Source organism: Lathyrus oleraceus, chromosome 3 (genome assembly GCF_024323335.1).
Source record: "Lathyrus oleraceus cultivar Zhongwan6 chromosome 3, CAAS_Psat_ZW6_1.0, whole genome shotgun sequence".
Taxonomy (NCBI): Eukaryota; Viridiplantae; Streptophyta; class Magnoliopsida; order Fabales; family Fabaceae; genus Lathyrus; species Lathyrus oleraceus.
In genome coordinates, this window is record NC_066581.1 from 165455358 (window position 1) to 165476966 (window position 21609).

The 21609-nt window shown below is 38.0% G+C and overlaps 1 protein-coding gene across 1 annotated transcript; it reads left to right on the forward strand.

Moving 5' to 3' along the window:
- The first annotated feature begins 20717 nt into the window (after positions 1 to 20717).
- LOC127130248 (uncharacterized) lies at positions 20718 to 21335 on the forward strand. The gene has a single exon (XM_051059292.1). It carries the CDS (start codon positions 20718 to 20720, stop codon positions 21333 to 21335), a length of 618 nt encoding a protein of 205 aa, XP_050915249.1.
- The last annotated feature ends 274 nt before the right edge of the window (positions 21336 to 21609 follow it).

A 21609-nucleotide genomic window follows, 5' to 3' on the forward strand; every position in this document is an offset into this window, starting at 1 on the left:
CCACCGAGCCTTCACAAACAAACCAGCAAACAGATGAGTTTGCAGAAATGGAACAAGGTGATCATCCGCCAACACAACAATCAGTCCCGCTAAACCCTTCCAGTAATGCAGCCGGCCCATCCTCCCAACGTCGTCGACGACGAAGGCCTGCGACCAACGATGACATTATGGATGCTATCGATGGAATGCAGGCACAGAATACAGAGATGATGCAGATGATGCGTCAAATGCAACAGCAACAGGATGCTCGGAATGCCATAACCGACCAGCGGTTTACTGAGTTGTTTAGCAGATTCGACAGCTTAGACATACGTCAAAGATCACCAGGACCAAGAACCAGAGGTGGAAGGCAGCCTTAGTTGTTATTTTCTTTTTCCTTTCCATCTTGTATTTCTTTCCCTTAAAACATCGAGGACAATGTTTAGTTCAAGTATGGGGGGGAAATTATTCTTTCCATTCTCATCTTTGTTTCAAGTATGTACTCTCCCTTTTCATTGTTATTTCCCTATAAAAAAAAAAAAAAAAAAATATTTTTTTAAGTTAAGTCCTGAATGTGAAAAATTTTCTATTATCTATTTCCCTCAACTTTCTTGAGCCATAACAAAAAATTTTAACACACCCAATAAGTATAAAGGTTGCTTACTTTATAAAATTGAGTGAAATCAAAACAAAATCATTACCATAACAACGCTCTGAGAACCTCAATATGTTAGATCAGGATAAGTACCTATTATACCGAACTCCTTGAACTTTTAGTTCTATGGTAACCCCAAGTAGTTTATACAGAAGTCAGCACCATCTTAATAGCAAACTACGTGGAGAGCCGATGAATATAAGTGAATGATCCCCAAAGTAACCTGAGATACATAAATATATCAAGAAATGCACTAATCAAATTAGGTGATCCTTACCGGATCATTTAATCTAAAGGTTGCAGATCATGTAAAAGCACAATACGAAAGATCCATTATGAATTGGTTCAGTAGGAATCTGGTACTGAACTTGGTAGGGCGGACTACGGTTCGATCCCCCGCAATTTGCAATGGACTGAATAATGAAGTTATCCGACTTATGTACCAGAACTTCTAGCTAAATGCGGATCATAATCACTAACCGGTTACTCCACTATGTGCGCGAAAAGATAAAGGGCTTAATGTGATTTCGCTAGAATGAAAACGGGTAAAATAAGACTAAAGGAACCAGGATAGCTATCATAGGGTACTTGAACTGATTGGCATAAGGTAGGGTTATCTAAGTTGTAACGGTAGTTGTTGATGTCAAGATTAAACTCAAAAATCCTCCTAAACAAAAATCCATTGGCGACCTAGTACGAATTGATGTGTGCTTTAAAATTTCATCAGGCTAAAACTTTTAACAAGTTCTATACTGAATTTTGCTTGAGGACAAGCAAAGATTTAAGTATGGGGGAGTTTGATAACACGAAATTATATCGCTTTTAAGACTTAATTCAATTAAATTATTTTATCATTTACGCTAGTTCATCTCATTTTATCAGATATTATGCAGTATTCCTCTTCTATTTATATCAGGTACCCATTTTGAAGCAAAAGTGAAAAAGGGAAGAAAAGGAGGTGTAAAAAGGAACAAAAAGGAGAGAAAAGGAACCAAAGGCCAAAGCCCAGCCCAAAGCGCACAAGTCACCAATGCTGTGCCTGTGACGGACGTCACAGGACGCGTGACGAGCGTCACGCGAAGTAGCCTTGTGACGGACGTCACACATGGTGTGACGAGCGTCACACCAGTCCACTAGCTTTTTGGCGCAAGTTACGCTCTCAGAGGAATGGAAGTAACGTTGAGGACTTCGTGTCCTATTCCCAAGCCGTGAATTTAGCACGCTGAAGACTCGTGGAAAAGAAGAAAAAAGGCAGTTAGTAGCACTACTATAAATAGCTACCCTAATCCCTCTCGTTTGCTCTCCTCTCTTTGCCGTTTACACACACCGAAGCTCTGCCGATTTTCTGTTCAAGCTTTTGCTTATTTTTCTTTTTCCAGCAGAATTAATATTGTTTATTTTATTTGTTTATTTTGCAAGTTTTATTTTCTTCTTCCCTTGCAAATTTACCTTTCCCGTTTTTAATTTTTAGATATTTTTCGCGTAGTAGTTTCTACACCGGAAACTACTGTGCAACTTTATACCGGATTTAACCTTACGTTATATTCGAGTTTTTTTTATTTCCTTGATTTAATTTACTGTTTAATTGAAGAATCGAAGAACAAATCCTACCGGCTTGTGGAGGAGTGTTCAAGACCTTTGTATTACGCATTCAGGTTCTCTAATTGTTATTTAATATTTAATGTTTTACTCTATTGTTTATTTACATTGCCTGCCTGAAATGAGTCTGTGTATGCATGATAATAATTATTATTTAGTTAGCATGTCTGGCTAATTCGCCTAGGTATCGGTATGTAAAGTAAGCAGAAAAAGGGGTCAAGACTGAGTCGGTCTATTCAAACTTAAAATTAGAATCAATCTTTTTATGGTCTTAACTTACAGGTTTAATAACAAGATTTTTTACAAAAGTAAAAGACATAAAGAAGTTGAAACCAACAGAGCGAGAGTTTGAGGTTTCAACTGGACAGTGTAAGTTAGTCATTAAGTCTATCTCAGGGCGAGAGCAAGTTTTAGAATTAATTAAATTCTGACCTTTTCCAAAAAGTATTTTTAAAGATTGAATGTGAGGACGAGAGTTAAGCATTTAGATTTAATTGTATAACCTAAGTCAACAGAGCGAGAGTTTGAGATAAGGGTGTTTAAAACGGTCAGTATTTTCTTAAAAGAGTTTCTGCAACTTTATTGTTTTCAAAATATGATTTTTGACTTAATTATAAGTGACAGCTACATTAATATAAGATCATGGTTTCTTCAACAGAGCGAGAGTTTGAGATAAAACCTTTAACCAATAAAGTTAATCGAAACGATTTATTTTAAAACCGAGAGACCGACAAGGAATTGATTCCCTAGTTTTGACGAACTACATACCGATATCCGTTTTATTGATATTTAATCTAGATATTAGTTTAGCTCTTAGTTTTTCCCCAAACAATCAAACATTTTCACCTTAGATTTACGTAGTAACTTTAGATAACGGTACATCGATTCATAAGTCCCTGTGGGATCGATATCTTTTAAAACTACGCGATAGAACTGTGCACTTGCAGTTTGTATCCCATTCTCGACTCACCCAGTCGAGCGATCACATGAATGTCATGCTTACAATAAAAGATTGCAAGTTACAAATGAAAATTCAAGTTAGTCAATGATTCAAGAATTAGGGCAAGGTCCAAATTCAAGGATCGTAATGAATCCTCTAAGTCCAGTAGTGGGTCATAGATGAATTCATTTTTTTAATGTTTTGATTCTATCATGTTTTTGTTCTTTTTGATTATGCAATGATAATAAGTAAATGACAAATGAAATAAAGATACATGAGAAATATATACAATGATAATGAATATGAGCATAAACTGCTTGGAAATAAATGACAATAAATTAAATTGACGAGAAGATAGATCACAAGATAGTGAATTAGGTCAACAAATCGATGGTTAGTGATTAAAGTTAGTGGTTAGAAACCAAATTGCACAAGGTAACTACCTAGGGATTATCTATACACAAGTTAAAGGACTTAAAATATGGCACATCGAGGGATAATCTATCATTTATGCAAAGTATTGAAGATGATTCATGATTATCTATCAATAGATTTGGATCATAGAAGGTTATAACAACCTCAAGTACATCTATCAATGATTTGAAGAATGGAAGATTATATCACCCAAACAATAAAGTCAAAATTCAAGCAAGATACTAATTAAATATCCAAATCTAAGTGTTAGTGGTTAATGATCAATGGATACAATGTAACACAAATAGAATCATAAAGCAAAACTCAAGTGACTGAAGATCTCATCTACATATCAAGTGGTTTAAGCATTGATCAAATAAGGACAATCTATCAACACCTCAAAGTGTCAAGAATGATCCATTGATCATTCATTAACATATTTGAAGTGTTGAAGATTTAATCAACCCTACGATCAATTACCAATGTCAAGAGATTGTCATCAATCATGACCAAATATAAGGGCAAAATGGTCCACAAAGAAAATGATGAAACTAAAATAGTAATAAATAAAAGATATTGATGGAATGTATTTAATATAATATTTGGTTAAAAGAGTAAACAAGAAAAATAAATTAAAATGGTGAAGAATATTGAATAAATAAAATAGAGAAATTAAAAGAAAAAGAAAACAAATGAAAAAAAGGTGAGAAAAAAGAACAAAGGGTGTGACTGGGTTCAAACCCTCAACCTTGGGGTTACAGGCCAACCCCCTTACCACTAAGCCAAGTGTTATTGCCTGATAATAAAACATGTGCATGAATATATATAAAATGCATCAATTGAAAATAAATGAGTGAACCAACCATCACCTAGGATTTGCTAAAAATAAGTATGCACTTTGGAAGGTCCTGATCATGAGGAACATCACACACACGTGTTGAACAACACACACACAAACCCATAAAACCACCTCGTCTAAATCATCCAATGGGGACACGCCATGAAAAGCTTTCAAATTAAAATAGAAAAAGGGAATGCGGGAAGCAACGAACTCATCTTCGTCTTCAACCTTGGAACAAATGAAAATCCCCAATCTGCAACTCAAGGTCTCAAGTGGAATCAAACTTGGATTCCTCTTTTCTTTTAGTCATTGTTGTCTCCTTTATACTCATGAGTAATTGAAATTCTGGTGTAGTCAAAATTCAGATGTTCTACTCCACGTCATGACATCTGATCTAACATTGTAACTAATACAGCAAGATAGTTATTAACCACTGTACTAATATGCACAAGTTCACAGATGTCACGACATCTCATTCTATGTCACCCTAGAATGTATGAACACCTGGTTCTGTGCATCAGGAAGAAAGACTCAACAGAAATCAAACCTAGCACTCACTTCTGTTGTTTTCTTCCACAGTTATCAGCATGATGTCTTACTGTTGTGTGTGGACATCATTTGTTACATTGTTCCAGTGTGTATATCTTTTACTTGTATTTCCTGAATTAAAGGTTGAACACGTTAATCTAATTTCCACTTCTTAGATTGCTAACAACTAGGCTATTTGTTAGGTTCATTAATTGTAGGTTAGTAGTTGGTTTCCTAGTTTTTCTCTAAGCTATTGAATCCCTGAAGAATAGCCTGAGAAAAATACTGAACCAGAAAAACCAATCATCCTACACTTTAGCACCTGCTGTTGGGAATGAATGTCACAACATTCAGTTCGACATCCAGAACATATGCTGATTCTGTTATGTTCCTGGAAACGTGTTGTGCTAAGTTTGCAGTACTGTCAAAGACCAACTAGTCTCTACTTCAGTATCAACCTTCATTATCAACTGTCAAAACGTCCAGTTTGACAATTTCACAATGATCCTCCAGCCAGGTCTGTTATCCTTGAAAAGAACAGACTTAAATAAATACTGAACTGAAGCTAACATGCTTATTATTCAGTATACGTTGTCACTGATGAATGTTACAACATTCTGATTAACATTCAATCAGAAGTTTACATACCAGGTCAGTTATCATCTTGATAACCTGACTGGGAAACCAACTGAGTTATGACAGTAATAAATACACATGCAGAAGGAAAACAAACACAGGAAATTGTTAACCCAGTTCAGTCCAACATGACCTACATCTGGGGGCTACCAAGCCAGGAAGAAGATCCACTATTAGCAGTATTAATTCAGAGTTAAACTCACCCGTTTACAACTCTTCACTTAATCCCTACCCAATGCAATCTATACCTAGGAACTCCTAGATAGAAACCTCCAGTTTCCATTCCTATCACTACAAATACAATGTAATGTTAACACACCTTGAACTTGCTTCACAGCTTCATTCAAGAACAAAATCACTCTTGCCTACAGGCTTTGAGTTACAAAACTCTCAGCTTTTACCACTGAGAAACATATGGTAACCTTCCCACAGATTGGGAGGTTTACCTCACACACACCCCTAAATTTTCATTCTAAGAGGCTTACAAAGACTAGATTACAATCAGCTATTTATAACCTAATCACCCAACTGGATTTGGGCCTTCAGAAGTCGCAGCAGACTTGTTCTTTGCTGTTACAACTTCAGCAGAAAAATTTTGCTACAAACAAGGTCTTCAATCCTAGAATCTCTCCATATATATCTCCATATTTTGAGCCTATATATCTTCTGATTGAGTCTTCAAGACCACGACATGGGAGTTAGGATATTCACCAGATATCCTTGCTGATCCCAGAATATATACTGAATTAATTAATTCAGTTTTCTACACATGTGCGATGTCACAGACTTGATGTCGTGACATCGTACATGACATGTTGGTCCAGATGTTGAATTTCTTCAACCCAACATATTAAAACAACAGAGATGATTACATTATTTGTTTTCTAAAATTAATGCCAATCCTAAGGAATCAACAATCTCCCCCTTTGGCAAATTTTAGCTAAAACAAATAAACAATACACTGGACAAAACATCCCAATTTGGGAATGCTCTTCATCTCCGTCATTGGCTCCACCACCACAAACACCAAAGTTGGTGTACATGGGGAAGAAGAGGGACAAGACTCAGTTGTACCAGAACCCTTCCCCTCAACCGGAGAGCTTCCTGAAGAATATGTAATGCTGAGTACATAGACAATGTAACTCAGATCACAAGGCACAACTGTCTTCTTAACTCAGATCACAAGACACAAGTGGTAAACCCAGTTGGTGGATTTTGTGCCTGATGCCAACTTCTGTTTGCTGCCACATCCACAGTTGGCTTGCTTCTGGTACATTCTCAATCCCAGGACTATATTTCTCTCCCCTTTTTTAGCTAAACATTTGTAAAGGCACCCTTCACAAAACCAGATCCAGGCGCAGCTTGCCCAAACCTTAACATACCCCATGATTCTGAGAATGGAGTGTTTTTCTTGTGAGAGGAAGAGGGCTATTGCATCCTTTAAATAGTCCAGCCCGTGCTTAGGAATTTCCGGTAGAAATAAATGCTTGGTTAAGATGCATTTATTTTTGCTGAGAAACAGTCAGAGAATCACCAACAAAATCTCAGATTATCTTTGAATACCTTTTATAGCTCTTGACTGTTTCTTTTCCAAAACAGTCGTTCCAGTGCATGGAGACTATTCCATATATGCAGTCAGACACGTTGCACGCGATGTCTTAACATTTCACGCGGCTTTTTCTTGCATTCTGCTAGTATTCAACATTTTCCAAGGTTCTTGTCATACCTCCAGTAGAGACTTGACATCTGGCACTGATACAGTCAAATTCCCACACTTCAGCAGATGGTTACTCCCCCTGTACCACACAGTTGTAGCCATCTGGCTTATTCTGATTTACCAGAATTTGACACATCACCTTCATAATTCCTACTGACTTTAAGTTTTAGAAGGAATTAGCAGCATTGTCCAGGGCAATGTCATGACATTCGGTCAGACATTCTTCAGCTCACTCAGCCTTGACACAGCATCCTGATAGCTGACAAGGTGCCATACCTGGTTATCTGAGTACACATAGACCACAAGCTTGATGATTACTTGCAGCTTCAAGGCCAGAACTCCCCCTGTCATGGACACCCCACTCTCCTCTTGAAGATTGGAGATCACACATGGGCATATCCAACATCCCAAAGTTGGACCTTCACATACTTCCTGATTCATAGAGAATCCAGACCACTTGATGAATGGAAAACACAAGACGCATCTTCATGTCTTCAAGAGCACACCCTCTGTTCAACCCTCTTAGCTGAACACATTCACACTCTGTGTCAATCTCTCTTCTAACCAGAACAAAAGACCACTTCATTGGATGTTCTAACATCAGCTGGGACATCCTTCACAACAAGACAAGGCACACCATCTGATAGTCTTCAGATATCACTGAGTCATCGGGTTGATCAAGGAGAACCCAGCCATTCATTGGGAAATATACATTTTCATCCCATTACAAGAGATAATCTTCCATAGATAGCTCAGAACTCCTACCACAAGCTCCAAGGGATGAATAGAAAGCACCTCCTTTAGTCTTCAACTTACTACTTTTCTACTCAAGAGTAATTTGTCTCAGACTTTCCTCAAGCATAATCAGCTGCCATATGTTGATTATCTTGATTCTTCGAACTCACTTCTGAGGTAGACCAATTGCCACTGGTTGATTACCTCCTTCATGAATCCTCATATGAAAAGGTCAAATGCTGCTTTTTGACCTCCCCACGTTTATCAGACTTCTCCCAAAGATATTCTGACCTTCCAAGTGAGACTAGAACTTCAAGCTTTTTTGAAGTATCCAATCTACAACCCTGTAGACCTTTCTATCTCAAGTTGATGTGCCACCTCACCAACCAAGAATCTGATGTTGAACCAAATGTCACAACATTGTGTTTTGACATCTAGTTGTTGAATTCAGCTCCTTCTTCTGCCACTTGAAAGAACTTCCTCCCTTCACAGAACAGAGTTCAAAGTTCTCATAGACTTGATTGTGGAACCAAGTTTGAGTAAACAACCTCCATCCTGCAGGTTTGCAGTTAAGTCATCCAAGCTCACACCTTGATGAATCCCTGCTTCTTCTCCAAAGACATCAGACACTCTGATGTATGAGTCTTCAGAAGGACCAGTTAGAAACTAACCCTTCAGCTCTACCAAGGATTCCACATCCTAAGGCGAGGTTGTTTCTATGATGTCAAGACTGCTGCCACTAGTTCTTGACTCCACAGTGTGCATAAGCTAATGCACTTCCTTACCTAGATCAGAGATAAACTGATCCAAGTAACCACCATCAAGACTATGATGTCTTCTTCTTCTTGTACATACCAAGGCTGAATCATGTTTCTTGCCAAGAAACCTTTTCAGAGATCATATGCTTTTGCTGCCACCAAAGAGATAGATCATAAGCCAATGTATTATCCTTCCTGTGATTCTGCACAGGGTCTTGAAGAAGTGATGTTCCAACATCTTTAAGAACATTCGTTATCTTGAGCTCCAAGGATAATCAATTAAACACTTGTACTTGGCACAAGTAGACATTGATCTTAAATCCTTTCCCAATTTTCCTTTCAGATACTTCCACCATAAGAATACTTTGAAAGTACTCTTCTTGTGTCAACATCTTCTGCTTGCAAGCACCTAGACAATTTTGAAAGTCTTCCCAGATTAAATTCACCCTTAGGAATGAGAGAGATGAATTCTTCCTTGCAAATGTGTCACACAACTACCAGAACCCATGTGACACAGGTCAACAGCTAACCAGGCCCTAGGCTGACCAGACTTGAGGAGGTTAACCAAAACTCCCCCTCAACTTAACAATCATGGAAACTCCACACCAATAACCATGCATTGTATATACATGTCTCAACCTGACATACACCATCCCTACCAGTGGCAACTAACTCTATGAGTTATACCTATACATACTCCAATCACACCAATCAGACTCCAGCTGACCATAAGTACTAGTGATACAAAACAGCACTAGTCAATGGTAAATATGCATTGCTAGAGCATACTACCTCAACTAACCTCTAAATCTTCATATTCTCACTCCTCGAAAGAACTTCCACTTCTGAAACGTGGTGTTTGAATAACAAGATTCATGGTTCCAATCCTCTTAAATGATATAGCAATCAGGTTATCCCATTATTGACTACTAACATCCAGGGGACTTGTCTTCCATAGTACTTCAGGGAACAGCTATCCAACCCTGATCAATTAACAGGAATATGCCAAACAGCAGGAGATTGCACAATGTCACATCTCAACCAGCTCAACTTCTAGAGATCATACTTCTAAAGGTGACCTTCTTGAGCACACACACAGTTGACCCTACCCTCGTCAACTTAGCACACACAGATGTCTCCTCTTCCAGGTCAGGAGTAGGTTCCAAACAGAAGTATCCCTTTGTTTGATACCTAAAAACATCTGCTCTTCAACTAGTAGCTGCATACTTGTTGAACAACATGTTCTAACATCGCATAGAACATGAGTTCCACCTCCTTGGAACAAACCTTCCTTGAAGGTCTTCAAGGTCTTCATACACCCTACTCAAGTGAGTAAAAGAATCAGTGATTAAGTGATTCTTACCATCCTGAGGTGAGATCGTCATGATGAGTGGACTTGAGGAGACTCAAGTATCTTTGACATCTTCAGTAGATTATGATGAGATCTTGAATACAGCAGCCTTTCATCCACATGAGGGGAAACAACATCAGAGTTTAAGTTTTGCCAGGTATTATGCAGCGGAAATCATAATACAACTCAACCTATGAACACACACTTCACCAGATCAGCCTCCAAGACCATACCAAGTTTGAATTTGATTCAATACTGGCACAGCTGTCCCACACACAGGCCAATTGCCACCCTCCAGAGACAGGTACACACCATTCCTGTCATGAACAGTCCATCCACCTACTTCAAGGGACCATTCAGGGAAATTACAGAACCTTTCACAGGTTCCAGCATCAGTACTAACATAACTCCTTGCAAGATACCAGAAACTATCACCCATGGATCTCATCCAGAAGCAGAACAGGATGCCTGCTCTGATACCAATTGAAATTCTGGTGTAGTCAGAATTCAGATGTTCTACTCCACGTCATGACATCTGATCTAACATTGTAACTAATACAGCAAGATAGTTATTAACCACTGTACTAATATGCACAAGTTCACAGATGTCACGACATCTCATTCTATGTCACCCTAGAATGTATGAACACCTGGTTCTGTGCATCAGGAAGAAAGACTCAACAGAAATCAAACCTAGCACTCACTTCTGTTGTTTTCTTCCACAGTTATCAGCATGATGTCTTACTTTTGTGTGTGGACATCATATGTTACATTGTTCCAGTGTGTATATCTTTTACTTGTATTTCCTGAATTAAAGGTTGAACATGTTAATCTAATTTCCACTTCTTAGATTGCTAACAACTAGGCTATTTGTTAGGTTCATTAATTGTAGGTTAGTAGTTGGTTTCCTGGTTTTTCTCTAAGCTATTGAATCCCTGAAGAATAGCCTGAGAAAAATACTGAACCAGAAAAACCAATCATCCTACACTTTAGCACCTGCTGTTGGGAATGAATGTCACAACATTCAGTTCGACATCCAGAACATATGCTGATTCTGTTATGTTCCTGGAAACGTGCTGTGCTAAGTTTGCAGTACTGTCAAAGACCAACTAGTCTCTACTTCAGTATCAACCTTCATTATCAACTGTCAAAACGTCCAGTTTGACAATTTCACAATGATCCTCCAGCCAGGTCTGTTATCCTTGAAAAGAACAGACTTAAATAAATACTGAACTGAAGCTAACATGCTTATTATTTAGTATACGCTGTCACTGATGAATGTTACAACATTCTGATTAACATTCAATCAGAAGTTTACATACCAGGTCAGTTATCATCTTGATAACCTGACTGGGAAACCAACTGAGTTATGACAGTAATAAATACACATGCAGAAGGAAAATAAACACAGGAAATTGTTAACCCAGTTCAGTCCAACATGACCTACATCTGGGGGCTACCAAGCCAGGAAGAAGATCCACTATTATCAGTATTAATTCAAAGTTAAACTCACCCGTTTACAACTCTTCACTTAATCCCTACCCAATGCAATCTATACCTAGGAACTCCTAGATAGAAACCTCCAGTTTCCATTCCTATCACTACAAATACAATGTAATGTTAACACACCTTGAACTTGCTTCACAGCTTCATTCAAGAATAAAATCACTCTTGCCTACAGGCTTTGAGTTACAAAACTCTCAGCTTTTACCACTGAGAAACATATGGTAACCTTCCCACAGATTGGGAGGTTTACCTCACACACACCCCTAAATTTTCATTCTAAGAGGCTTACAAAGACTAGATTACAATCAGCTATTTATAACCTAATCACCCAACTGGATTTGGGCCTTCAGAAGTCGCAGCAGACTTGTTCTTTGCTGTTACAACTTCAGCAGAAAAATTCTGCTACAAACAAGGTCTTCAATCCTAGAATCTCTCCATATATATCTCCATATTTTGAGCCTATATATCTTCTGATTGAGTCTTCAAGACCTCCACATGGGAGTTAGGATATTCACCAGATATCCTTGCTGATCCCAGAATATATACTGAATTAATTAATTCAGTTTTCTACACATGTGCGATGTCACAGACTTGATGTCGTGACATCGTACATGACATGTTGGTCCAGATGTTGAATTTCTTCAACCCAACATATTAAAACAACAGAGATGATTACATTATTTGTTTTCTAAAATTAATGGCAATCCTAAGGAATCAACAGTAATTGATTGACTCTAAGTATGGGCAATTTCAGACAAATACGAATGAAAAGAAAAACCTAAAATAAAAATTTAATAGTGTTTGTGCAGTGATTGGAACTCAAATCATGGGGTTAAGCTTCAGTGGATCATGAGGAACAAGGTGGTAACTTATTTGAGATGAGATGGTAGTGTTTACTACCTTGTTATAAAAAGATTCAAATGATGGTTCCTACGTATTTGGGGGGCTCAGATGAAGCTGCCTCAACAACTCTTATCGATCTGATAAGCTTCATGAAGGTTCAGAGAAGGTGTTGTATTGTTTTTGTTTTGTTGAAAAGGGCTCAAAGGTTCCAACTGAATACTCTATTTTTGAGAGAAATGAAGTGTGATTTTTGCAGAGTTTCAATGGTTGTCAAGCTTTTTTATTGGAGGGAGAAGGGTTCTCTCTATATAGGGAAGCTGAGGGAGTGATTAGGGTGAGTCTTTAGGGTTGAAATGTCTGAGTTGGTTGGAGCCTGAAAATGTGTCAAAAACAAAACTTCTTAGATAAGGGTGAGTGAGGTGTCATCTGCAAATTCCCTTCCACCACTATGTTCTGTAGACATGATGCTTTTGGTGATACAATTATGGTCCCTACACCTATTGAAGCTCATTTTGTTGTTATCCTATTTTGTCAATTTTGAGATTTCTTTTGATATGTCAATTTTCTACACATACACCCATTTGTTTCCTCCATTTGGACCTGCATTTGGTGCATTTTAGTTGTTATTCCAAAGGCTTGGTTCAAATGGAAAAGGAAGCGCATGAATTGGTGACTTGGTGCATGACACAAGTCACTTTGGCTGGTCTGGCCTGTAATATGCAGCATGTCATGACATGACTTTTGCACTTGGGACAATTAAAATTGGCTCGTGCATTTTAAACCAAAATTAGGATAAACCATCTTTGCCATATCCTTAACAAAGTGCAAAAAGAATTGGGTCAAAAGATGTTGTGAGGTGAAAATGACATTGATGCAAATAGGTGGTCATCACATGCTTTTAAGCCTAACTAGGCAACTTGACATGAATTGGAGAATCCCAGTTTTGAGGTTCTTAGGTATTGAATTAGGTTTTGGGCCCTGAAAAAAGTTTTAGAGGAGTTCATTTGTGATATTTTGCTCGAAGTAGATCCTCGAAAAGTTGAAAAATGAGAAAGTTATGAGGTTTTGACCAAATGGTAGGCCAAACTTACCAAAACTAGGCGAAACCAACATTCCCTAAATTGCATTTTTGATGTTTATTGAATTACAAGGCACAATAATGATTGTTTGAAGACCAAATGAGAAAATATTGATAGAAACCAAGCCTTGATGCTTTGTGAGATGATCATGTTCCATGCTTATGGATGAACCCATTTGATTTTAAGTTGATGATTCAAAAAGATCAAACCAAGACTTTTACTTGTATTGCCATGTATAGATGAAGTGAATGGATGTTTAATGAATGAATATTAGGCAAATCATATAAGCAAAAGGGTACTACTAGGGTTTCTTGAACCAAAAGGTTCCTCAAGGGTCAAGTTCATACAAACTAGGGTTTGGATGTGCATGAGGTGTCTTGGTATAGTTCCACAAGGTTAGAGCATAACCAAGGTTGGAGATTAGGGTTTTCTCAAGGGCAAGGTCAAAGCACAAAGCATTCAACTAAATGATGACTTGTACAAACCATAAAGGATCAAGGGGTTAGGGTTAAGGCCTATAGATGACCAAATGATCAAGTAATGCTTCCAATCAAAGTTCACCATCCCATTGGGGTTTTTAGAAGTGAGTGAGGTGACTTATGTAGTCCCATAAACTCAAAGAGTTCTTGAAGATGAAATTTAGGGTTTAGGTTGGATTAGGCACACCCCAACATGATCAAAAGATATTGATGGTCCCTAGATATGAATACCATGCCTTGTGTCCTTGTAGCATGCTCTCTTGTTGTGAATGCAAAAATGCAAATGAGGTGATGATATGATGAATGAATGCTTATGAATTAGGGTCATGAAGGTTGTATAAGAGGTAGGGTAAATTTGGGATATGATAACTATCCCTATTTAATCTTCTCGGACCTGAATGTATGGATAACAACGACTTTCACGCATTCGTCATGATGTCTGCAATCTGATTCTCAGTTCTGCAGTGTGTCATACCCTGATTTTGGCCTTGAAAAATTTACCCTTCATTTTTTCCTAGAAGCATGGGATTATGTTTTACACTTCATTGGCATCATACTAGGTCATACTCATTGCATACTGCATTAGTGACTTGGAAATCAGGTTTGGATTGATCACTCCTTAATAGAAGGAGCCCACACAAAACAAGATTGAGAATTGGACTTCATTCTCTAAATATACAAGTCTCAAGGGTCTCAGGGGGTTCCAAATATCCTATTATGGTCCTCAGTCCATCAGTGAAGGATTCAGAGCTATCAGAGTGTTCATCTGGATTTAATCAGGAAGTTAGAGTTTCATGGCTACCTGCAATAGGCAATGTTTGGTTGGAAGTAGAGGAGCTTATCCATGTCATGATTGGAGAGACATCTTGGCCTAGGAAGACTCACAATTATCTCAGAAAGATCCATTGGCAAGCAGTGCAATCAGTTCCTGGTCAATTTTGCCCTAAAATTAGGGTTTGGTATTAAATCAGTTTATTTCTGATTCTTTGGGTGAAACTCTTTTCCATGGCCCTCCATATGTCCACAAGGGTCTACATACAAAAATTAGCTTTTTATTTGAGCAAAAAGTGCTTCAATTGATCACTGGAATCGGGAATCAGACAGTTTGGGAAAAGTCAACTATGGGGCCAGAAAAGTCAACTCCCAACTTTTTGAGAGTGGAATCTCAAAATCCGTGCCTAGGGGAGCCTACATGTGAAATTTGATCAAGGATGGATCATGGATTCATCATTTAATCAGGAATTGGAAAAATTACTTAATTTGGAACTGGTTGACTTTCCATTTAGGGCAAGTTTTCATGATTGTTGCACTCACTTTAAGCCCATTTTCCATCAAGATAAAAGCTCCATTTGAAAATTCCTCCAACATGAAAGTTGTTCCTCTTGTTCCAAGATTTCTATAAATATAAAGTTTGCTCCATTTGGATCAAAATTGAGAAAGTTATGCTTAGTCAAAGTGAGACATATTTTTAGGACACTTAGAAAAATTTCTAAGTCCACAGATCTTCAAAGTTTGTCAAGACTTCTTGGCCAGTTTTCTTGCACTTCAAGGCATCAATTGAAAATGTTTTCTTCACAATAATTATACCTTGCCATGTCCCCTTTAACCTTCTTTTGGAATCATCTCATTTGGATCCATGGTTTGAGAGATGCACTCACTTAAAGTTGGCACCATGACTTGATTTTCTAGGCAGATTTTAGGCCAAACTTGCCCAACCAGTTTTGCAATGTTGAGACCTGAACTTGAGGCCCATTTTTCACCTTCTTCCACTCATCATTTCCACTCATGCTCAACATGAAACATGCAAAGCTCCAAGATTTCTTTCTACTGTTTGCATCATCTCATCATTTGGTGACTTGATCATCAAGTTACATGGCCACAAAGTCACCATCTTGAAATGAATTCCAAGCCATGTCACAACCCATGTCTTTCTGTTTTCCTCATTTGGCCATGCATCTTTTTTTCCACTCACTTAAACTTTGACAAAATAAGAAACAAGCCTCATGTGTCCTGTTTCTACACCTCACCAAATTGCCACCAAATGCACATTTTATTCTCATGGACAGACATCATTTCCTGAGCCCATTAAGAATACTTGACCCACATATTTAAGCCTAAAACCCTAAACCTAAAAGAAGGCCATTGGAATTTCGTTGCAAGCAAGGAAAAGAGGTCACAGAGCATACTTTATATTCTCATCAAGTTCTTGAAGTGAGGCACAAGAGAGCAGCACCATTTCCTTCCATTCTCTCCACAACCAAGAGGCAGTGGACCAAGCTTCCACTAGGTAATCATCTTACTCCATGGCTATTGTTTTGCTCATCCTTATGATTGCTTACCTATGCTTATTATCATTACAGTTCACCGTGCTATGCTTATGCTCGCTTCATGCTTGTTCCATTGCCATGCTAATCATGTTTATGCTTGCTTCTGAAGTCCTCAGTATGAGGCCATGTTCTTGATGTTGAGTTTATGTTGTTGAGTTTATGTTGTTGATTTTATGTTCATATCCGTGTTCATGTTGATGCCTTGTTGACAATATTTCTCCATGATTAGGCCACCATTTAACCTAAAACAAGATACCACGTTAATCTTCACACTTCATACTTGATATCTGGGCTTTATTTCGTGTTGTTTGGTGCACTATGGCTGCGCATTTTTGAGTTGAAGTTTGGAAAAACTCACTATATTCTTGCGTGTTCTTGCATGGCATGGTTAGGGTTTTGGTCCCATGAGGAAGACGACCACATGTCGTCTTGAGGACCGCTGGATCAAACGCTTTTGTTCTAATCTTGGCCGCCCATCCTTATTTTGTCTTTTAGTCACTTAAATGAAACTTGACCAATTGATACATGTTACATGAATTATTTTATTAAAACGTTCATTTTAATCATGTCACGCCTGACTTAAGTTGGTTGTGGACCTTGGGCCTGTGCTACTCGCTTTTGACACCCCCTTTCCTGGCCCATCAATATTGATACACTCTCTTTTCATTTTCTTTTTTTTTAATTTCCATTTATTTTCTGTTTTGATTTTAATTATTTTAAAATATTTTCTTTGTCCATAAAAATATCCAAAAATATTTTCCAGATTTCTTATTGCCTTATTTAATTTTATTTAATTTTTATTTTCACATTTTTTTAGTACTAATATTTTATTTTAATTATTAATTCTAAATGGTCCATTTTAGCACATATTTAATTCTTGATTTTATTTTTATGTCTTAAAATTACTTTTACCTTTTGATTTTTGAGATAAAGGTTGACCACTGTCCCATGGTCAAACTGACTTTTTCTTGGATTTTTATTTCACATTTTTAATTTATTCTTGATTTAATTTTAACCTAGTCTTGTTGGTTGACTCTTGATTTGACCTATGTTTTATTTCAATTAATTCATGTACTAATTTTCATTATTTTTGAAATCTTTTTGGGGGATAATGATTTCCTGACCCCACCTTACTTAGTTTAATTTTTCATAATTTTCTTGATCAATTTGCTATTTATTCTTGATTTAATTTTAACCTAGTTCGGTTGGTTGACTTTTAGTTTGACCTTTGTTTTATTTCAATTAATTCATGAACTAATTTTCATTATTTTTGAAATCTTTTTGGGGGATAATGATGTCCTGGCCCCACCTTACTTAGTTTAATTTTTCATAATTTTCTTGATTAATTTGCTATTTATTTGATATTTATTAAGTTGGCTCGATTTTTCAGTTGACTTCTTTATGATCGATGTTTGACTTAGGGATTGCTTATGGAAATTGAAGAGATCTTTTGATCCTCCCTTGTTCATCTCATAGGCCATGTATTAGAGGCCTTTTATCTTGATTTTATTTGATCCTTACCCCATTTCTTGATTTAATCATTTCAGTGGACCATTTTTGTGCATCTTTTCATCTGTCTGGTTCATTTGTTATCTGTTATACTTGTTTCTTTCATCCATGCTTACTATTGCTTGATTGTTTAACATGTTCATACTTCCCATGCCTTGTTTAATGCTCCATTATTTTATTCTTTGATTCTTTGATTTGATTATATTCTTGTTTACTTATCTGATTTGATTGATAATTGTTGCCTACTTGTATGATGATTGAGGCATATATTCTTATTGTTTGATTGCCATGAACCATCCTCATTCATAACAAATGTACCCCCACTCCCCTGGCATGTAATAATTTTACTGCTTTCTATTTCTTTATTTGTTTGACTATTTAGTTAGCTACTAACACAAGAATAAAATCAACCATTTCCAAAAGATCAAAAATAATGACTCGATCCAACGTCGAGTATTTTCTCAATAAACAAATCAAATCCTTTTCTTCCTCCCATTCTATTCCATTTCTTTCAAACCTTCATCAAATGCTTGATCCAACGTCAAGCCATTTTTCATAATAAAAGCTCAAAAATATTAATTCATATTCAAGACCTTTTCAATAAAGATGGAAATGGATCATGGTGGATACCGTGCACTCCTGAGATTAAGATTCGAGGTGGATGCCTCGCCTATCTTAGCTCTCGCCATCATCCAAGTTTATCTATTCTGTTTCTCTCAAACACTCATTCAAATCTTTCTCAATCGCTCATCAAATTCTTGATCCAATGTCAAGTCATTTTCACAACAAAATTCAAAACACTTAATTCCTATCTAAACACTTTTCAATAAAGATGGAAATGGAACGTGGTGGATACCACGCACTCCTGAGATTAAGATTCGAGGTGGATGCCTCGCCTATCTTAATTCTCGCCATCATCCAAATTTGTCAATGCGGTTTCTTCAAACTCTTTCTCAATAAAACCTCAAAAACACTTAATTCTTATTAAACATTTTTGCAAATAAGATGGGAATGGAACATGGTGGATACCAGGCACTCCTGAGACAAGGATTCGAGATGGATATCTCGCTCATCCAAGTTCTCGCCATTACTATAAACACATCAAACCAATAAATTTCTTTTCTCGCCGCCGTGCGATTGACTCTTAAACCTTTTCTCGTCGCCGTGCGATTGACCCTTCAAACCTTTTCTCAAACGAAAGGTACTTTGTTTCAAAACAATGCAAGGCAATGTTTTTCCACCTGTTTTGGGTAGTCCAACAATGTTTTCGTCAATTTGACACAAAGTAGCTTTCGCTAAAATCGACCAACAAACAAACATTTGTCTACCCAGAACTACATAAGCCTTGATTTCTCTGTTGAGATACGTAGGAGCAGGATTTGTAAATCTTGTCAGGCCCACTAATAAAAAACTTAGGTTTAGTCCTTCGTCAAAAATCCAAAAATATTCTCCTCTCATCCTTTCTTTCTTTCTTTCCCACTTAAATAATTTAAAGCCTAACATTTCAAACTAACACTAACACGCACAAACTGACCTAATGGTTCCCGTTGAGTACAACGGACGTGAGGGGTGTTAATACCTTCCCCTTGCGTAATCGACTTCCGAACCCTGATTTGGTTGCGACGACCATAATCATTGTCGTTTTGTCTTGGGTTTTATCGATATTTCCCCTTTCCTTTTTAGGAATAAATAAAGTTCGGTGGCGACTCTGTTTAGTCCATCATTGCGAGCGTGCGATTGCGTTTCGCTAAGTCGTGTCTCTCATTTTTCCATGAGGTACGACAGATGGCGACTCTGCTGGGGAGTGTCGTTCCCTAAGTGAGTCAAGCCTAGTTAGGACGTTTGTGTGCCTTTGTTTGTTTAATTGTGTGGCTTTTCCTTATTTATTGCTTTTATTATCTTTATTGTTATATTGATATTTCTGTTTTATATTGGTTCCACTGTGTTGGGTACTTGGATATTTGATTGCAAACCATGTGGAAAAGACTTTACACCCGAGTCTAGAGTGAAAACACATAAGATAGGACGATGGTTGAGTAGTACAGACTCCCGAGGTGAATACTTTGTAAAAGTCGGTACGAGAACCTCACTTAGAGTAGATCCTTTTGCAAATATTGTCGCCCGAGGTGTATACCTCGTAAGCTTCAATGTTTCAAAAGGGTCCATGACTCTAAGAACCTTTTAGAACATTGAACCTTTGGCCAACTAGAAATGATGGTTGTGTAGCATGGATTCCCGAGGTGAATACTTCGTAAGAATTGATACGAGAACCTCGCTCAAAATAGATTCTCTAGATGGAGTTGACGATCGTAAAGCATTTTCCGTAAGCGTCAAACATTCTTTTGAATCCATGACTCTGAGTACCCTGTCTAGAACCGAGTCGATGGTTGCGTAGTGCAGACTCCCGAGGTGAATACTTCGTAAGAGTTGGTACGAAAACCTCACCCAGAATAAATTCCCTTGATGGAGTTGACGACCGAAAAGTATTTTCTGTAAGCGTCAAACATTCTTGCAAATCAATGACTCTGGGGATCCTTTGTAACAAAGCCCTAGATCACACCCGGTGAGAACCCCGTTTTGGAAAGCAATCAAATTTATCCATACCTCGGACCTTTGAACCTGTACCCAAAAAAACATTGCATCCATCCATTCATTGCATATGCATAAAAATCAAAACTCTTAGTTTGAACCAAGAGTTTTGCAAACAAGATGCATCCATACATGCATTTTCAAAAAAGAGTCTCACTCCGCCCTTTCTTCCTCCAGTTTCACGCTGAATTTTCAACACCAGTATAATACTCGTGCCAGAGCAAGACAGAGAATGGATGAACAAGAGCAAGAGAGCGCTCGAGTTAGAGCTGAGCTGGACGAGATCAAGGGAGGCATGTCCCAGATGCGAGAGATGTTGCAAGCTTTAACCTTCAGGTTTGAGATTCCACAAGTGACTGTGATTTTAGAGACCACGAGCCCAGCAGTGGAAGTCCAACCTCAGAGGACGTTACCCCCAATCCTTCCTCCATATGGGTTACCCTATGACTTCATCCCCCGAGTGGAGGTGGTGCGCAACATGGGGAAATCTGTCCAACAAGTCGTGCCATTACCGGTTTACACCGACGCACGTCCGGTCATCCATATTGTGGTTCCACCAGCTGCCTATGCTAGGCATATTCCTCACTATGAAGATCAAAACCACATGTATCAGACTGTCGACTTAACCGTTGTTGGTGACGAAGTAAGGCTTGAGGATTTCAGAGAAGTAAATGAGAACATGCAGCTCCTCGAGAAGAAGTTCCGAGATCTAGAAGGAGACCACGTCTTTGGATCTGCTGCCAAAGAAATGTGCCTGGTATCCGGGTTGGTGATTCCAGCCAAATTCAAAACTCCAAACTTCGACAAATACAAGGGGCATACTTGTCCAAAGAGCCATCTCATCGTGTAATATCGAAAAATGGCTGCACACGTGGAGGACGACAAGCTGATGATCCACTGCTCTCAAGATAGCTTGAGCGGGGCTCCTTCCAAATGGTATCTAAGTCTGGATCAGAATAGGATCAGGTGTTTCCAAGACCTGTCAGACACGTTCATAAAACACTACAAATATAACATGGATATGGCGCCTGACAAAAGACAGTTGCAGAGCATGTTCCAGCATGATAAGGAGTCCTTCAAAGAGTACGCTCAGAGATAGAGGGAGATGGCTTCTCAAGTCGAAC

Coding starts and splice junctions, on each gene's coding strand:
- LOC127130248 (XM_051059292.1), top strand. CDS start 20,718: ATGGATGAACAAGAGCAAGAGAGCGCTCGAGTTAGAGCTGAGCTGGAC.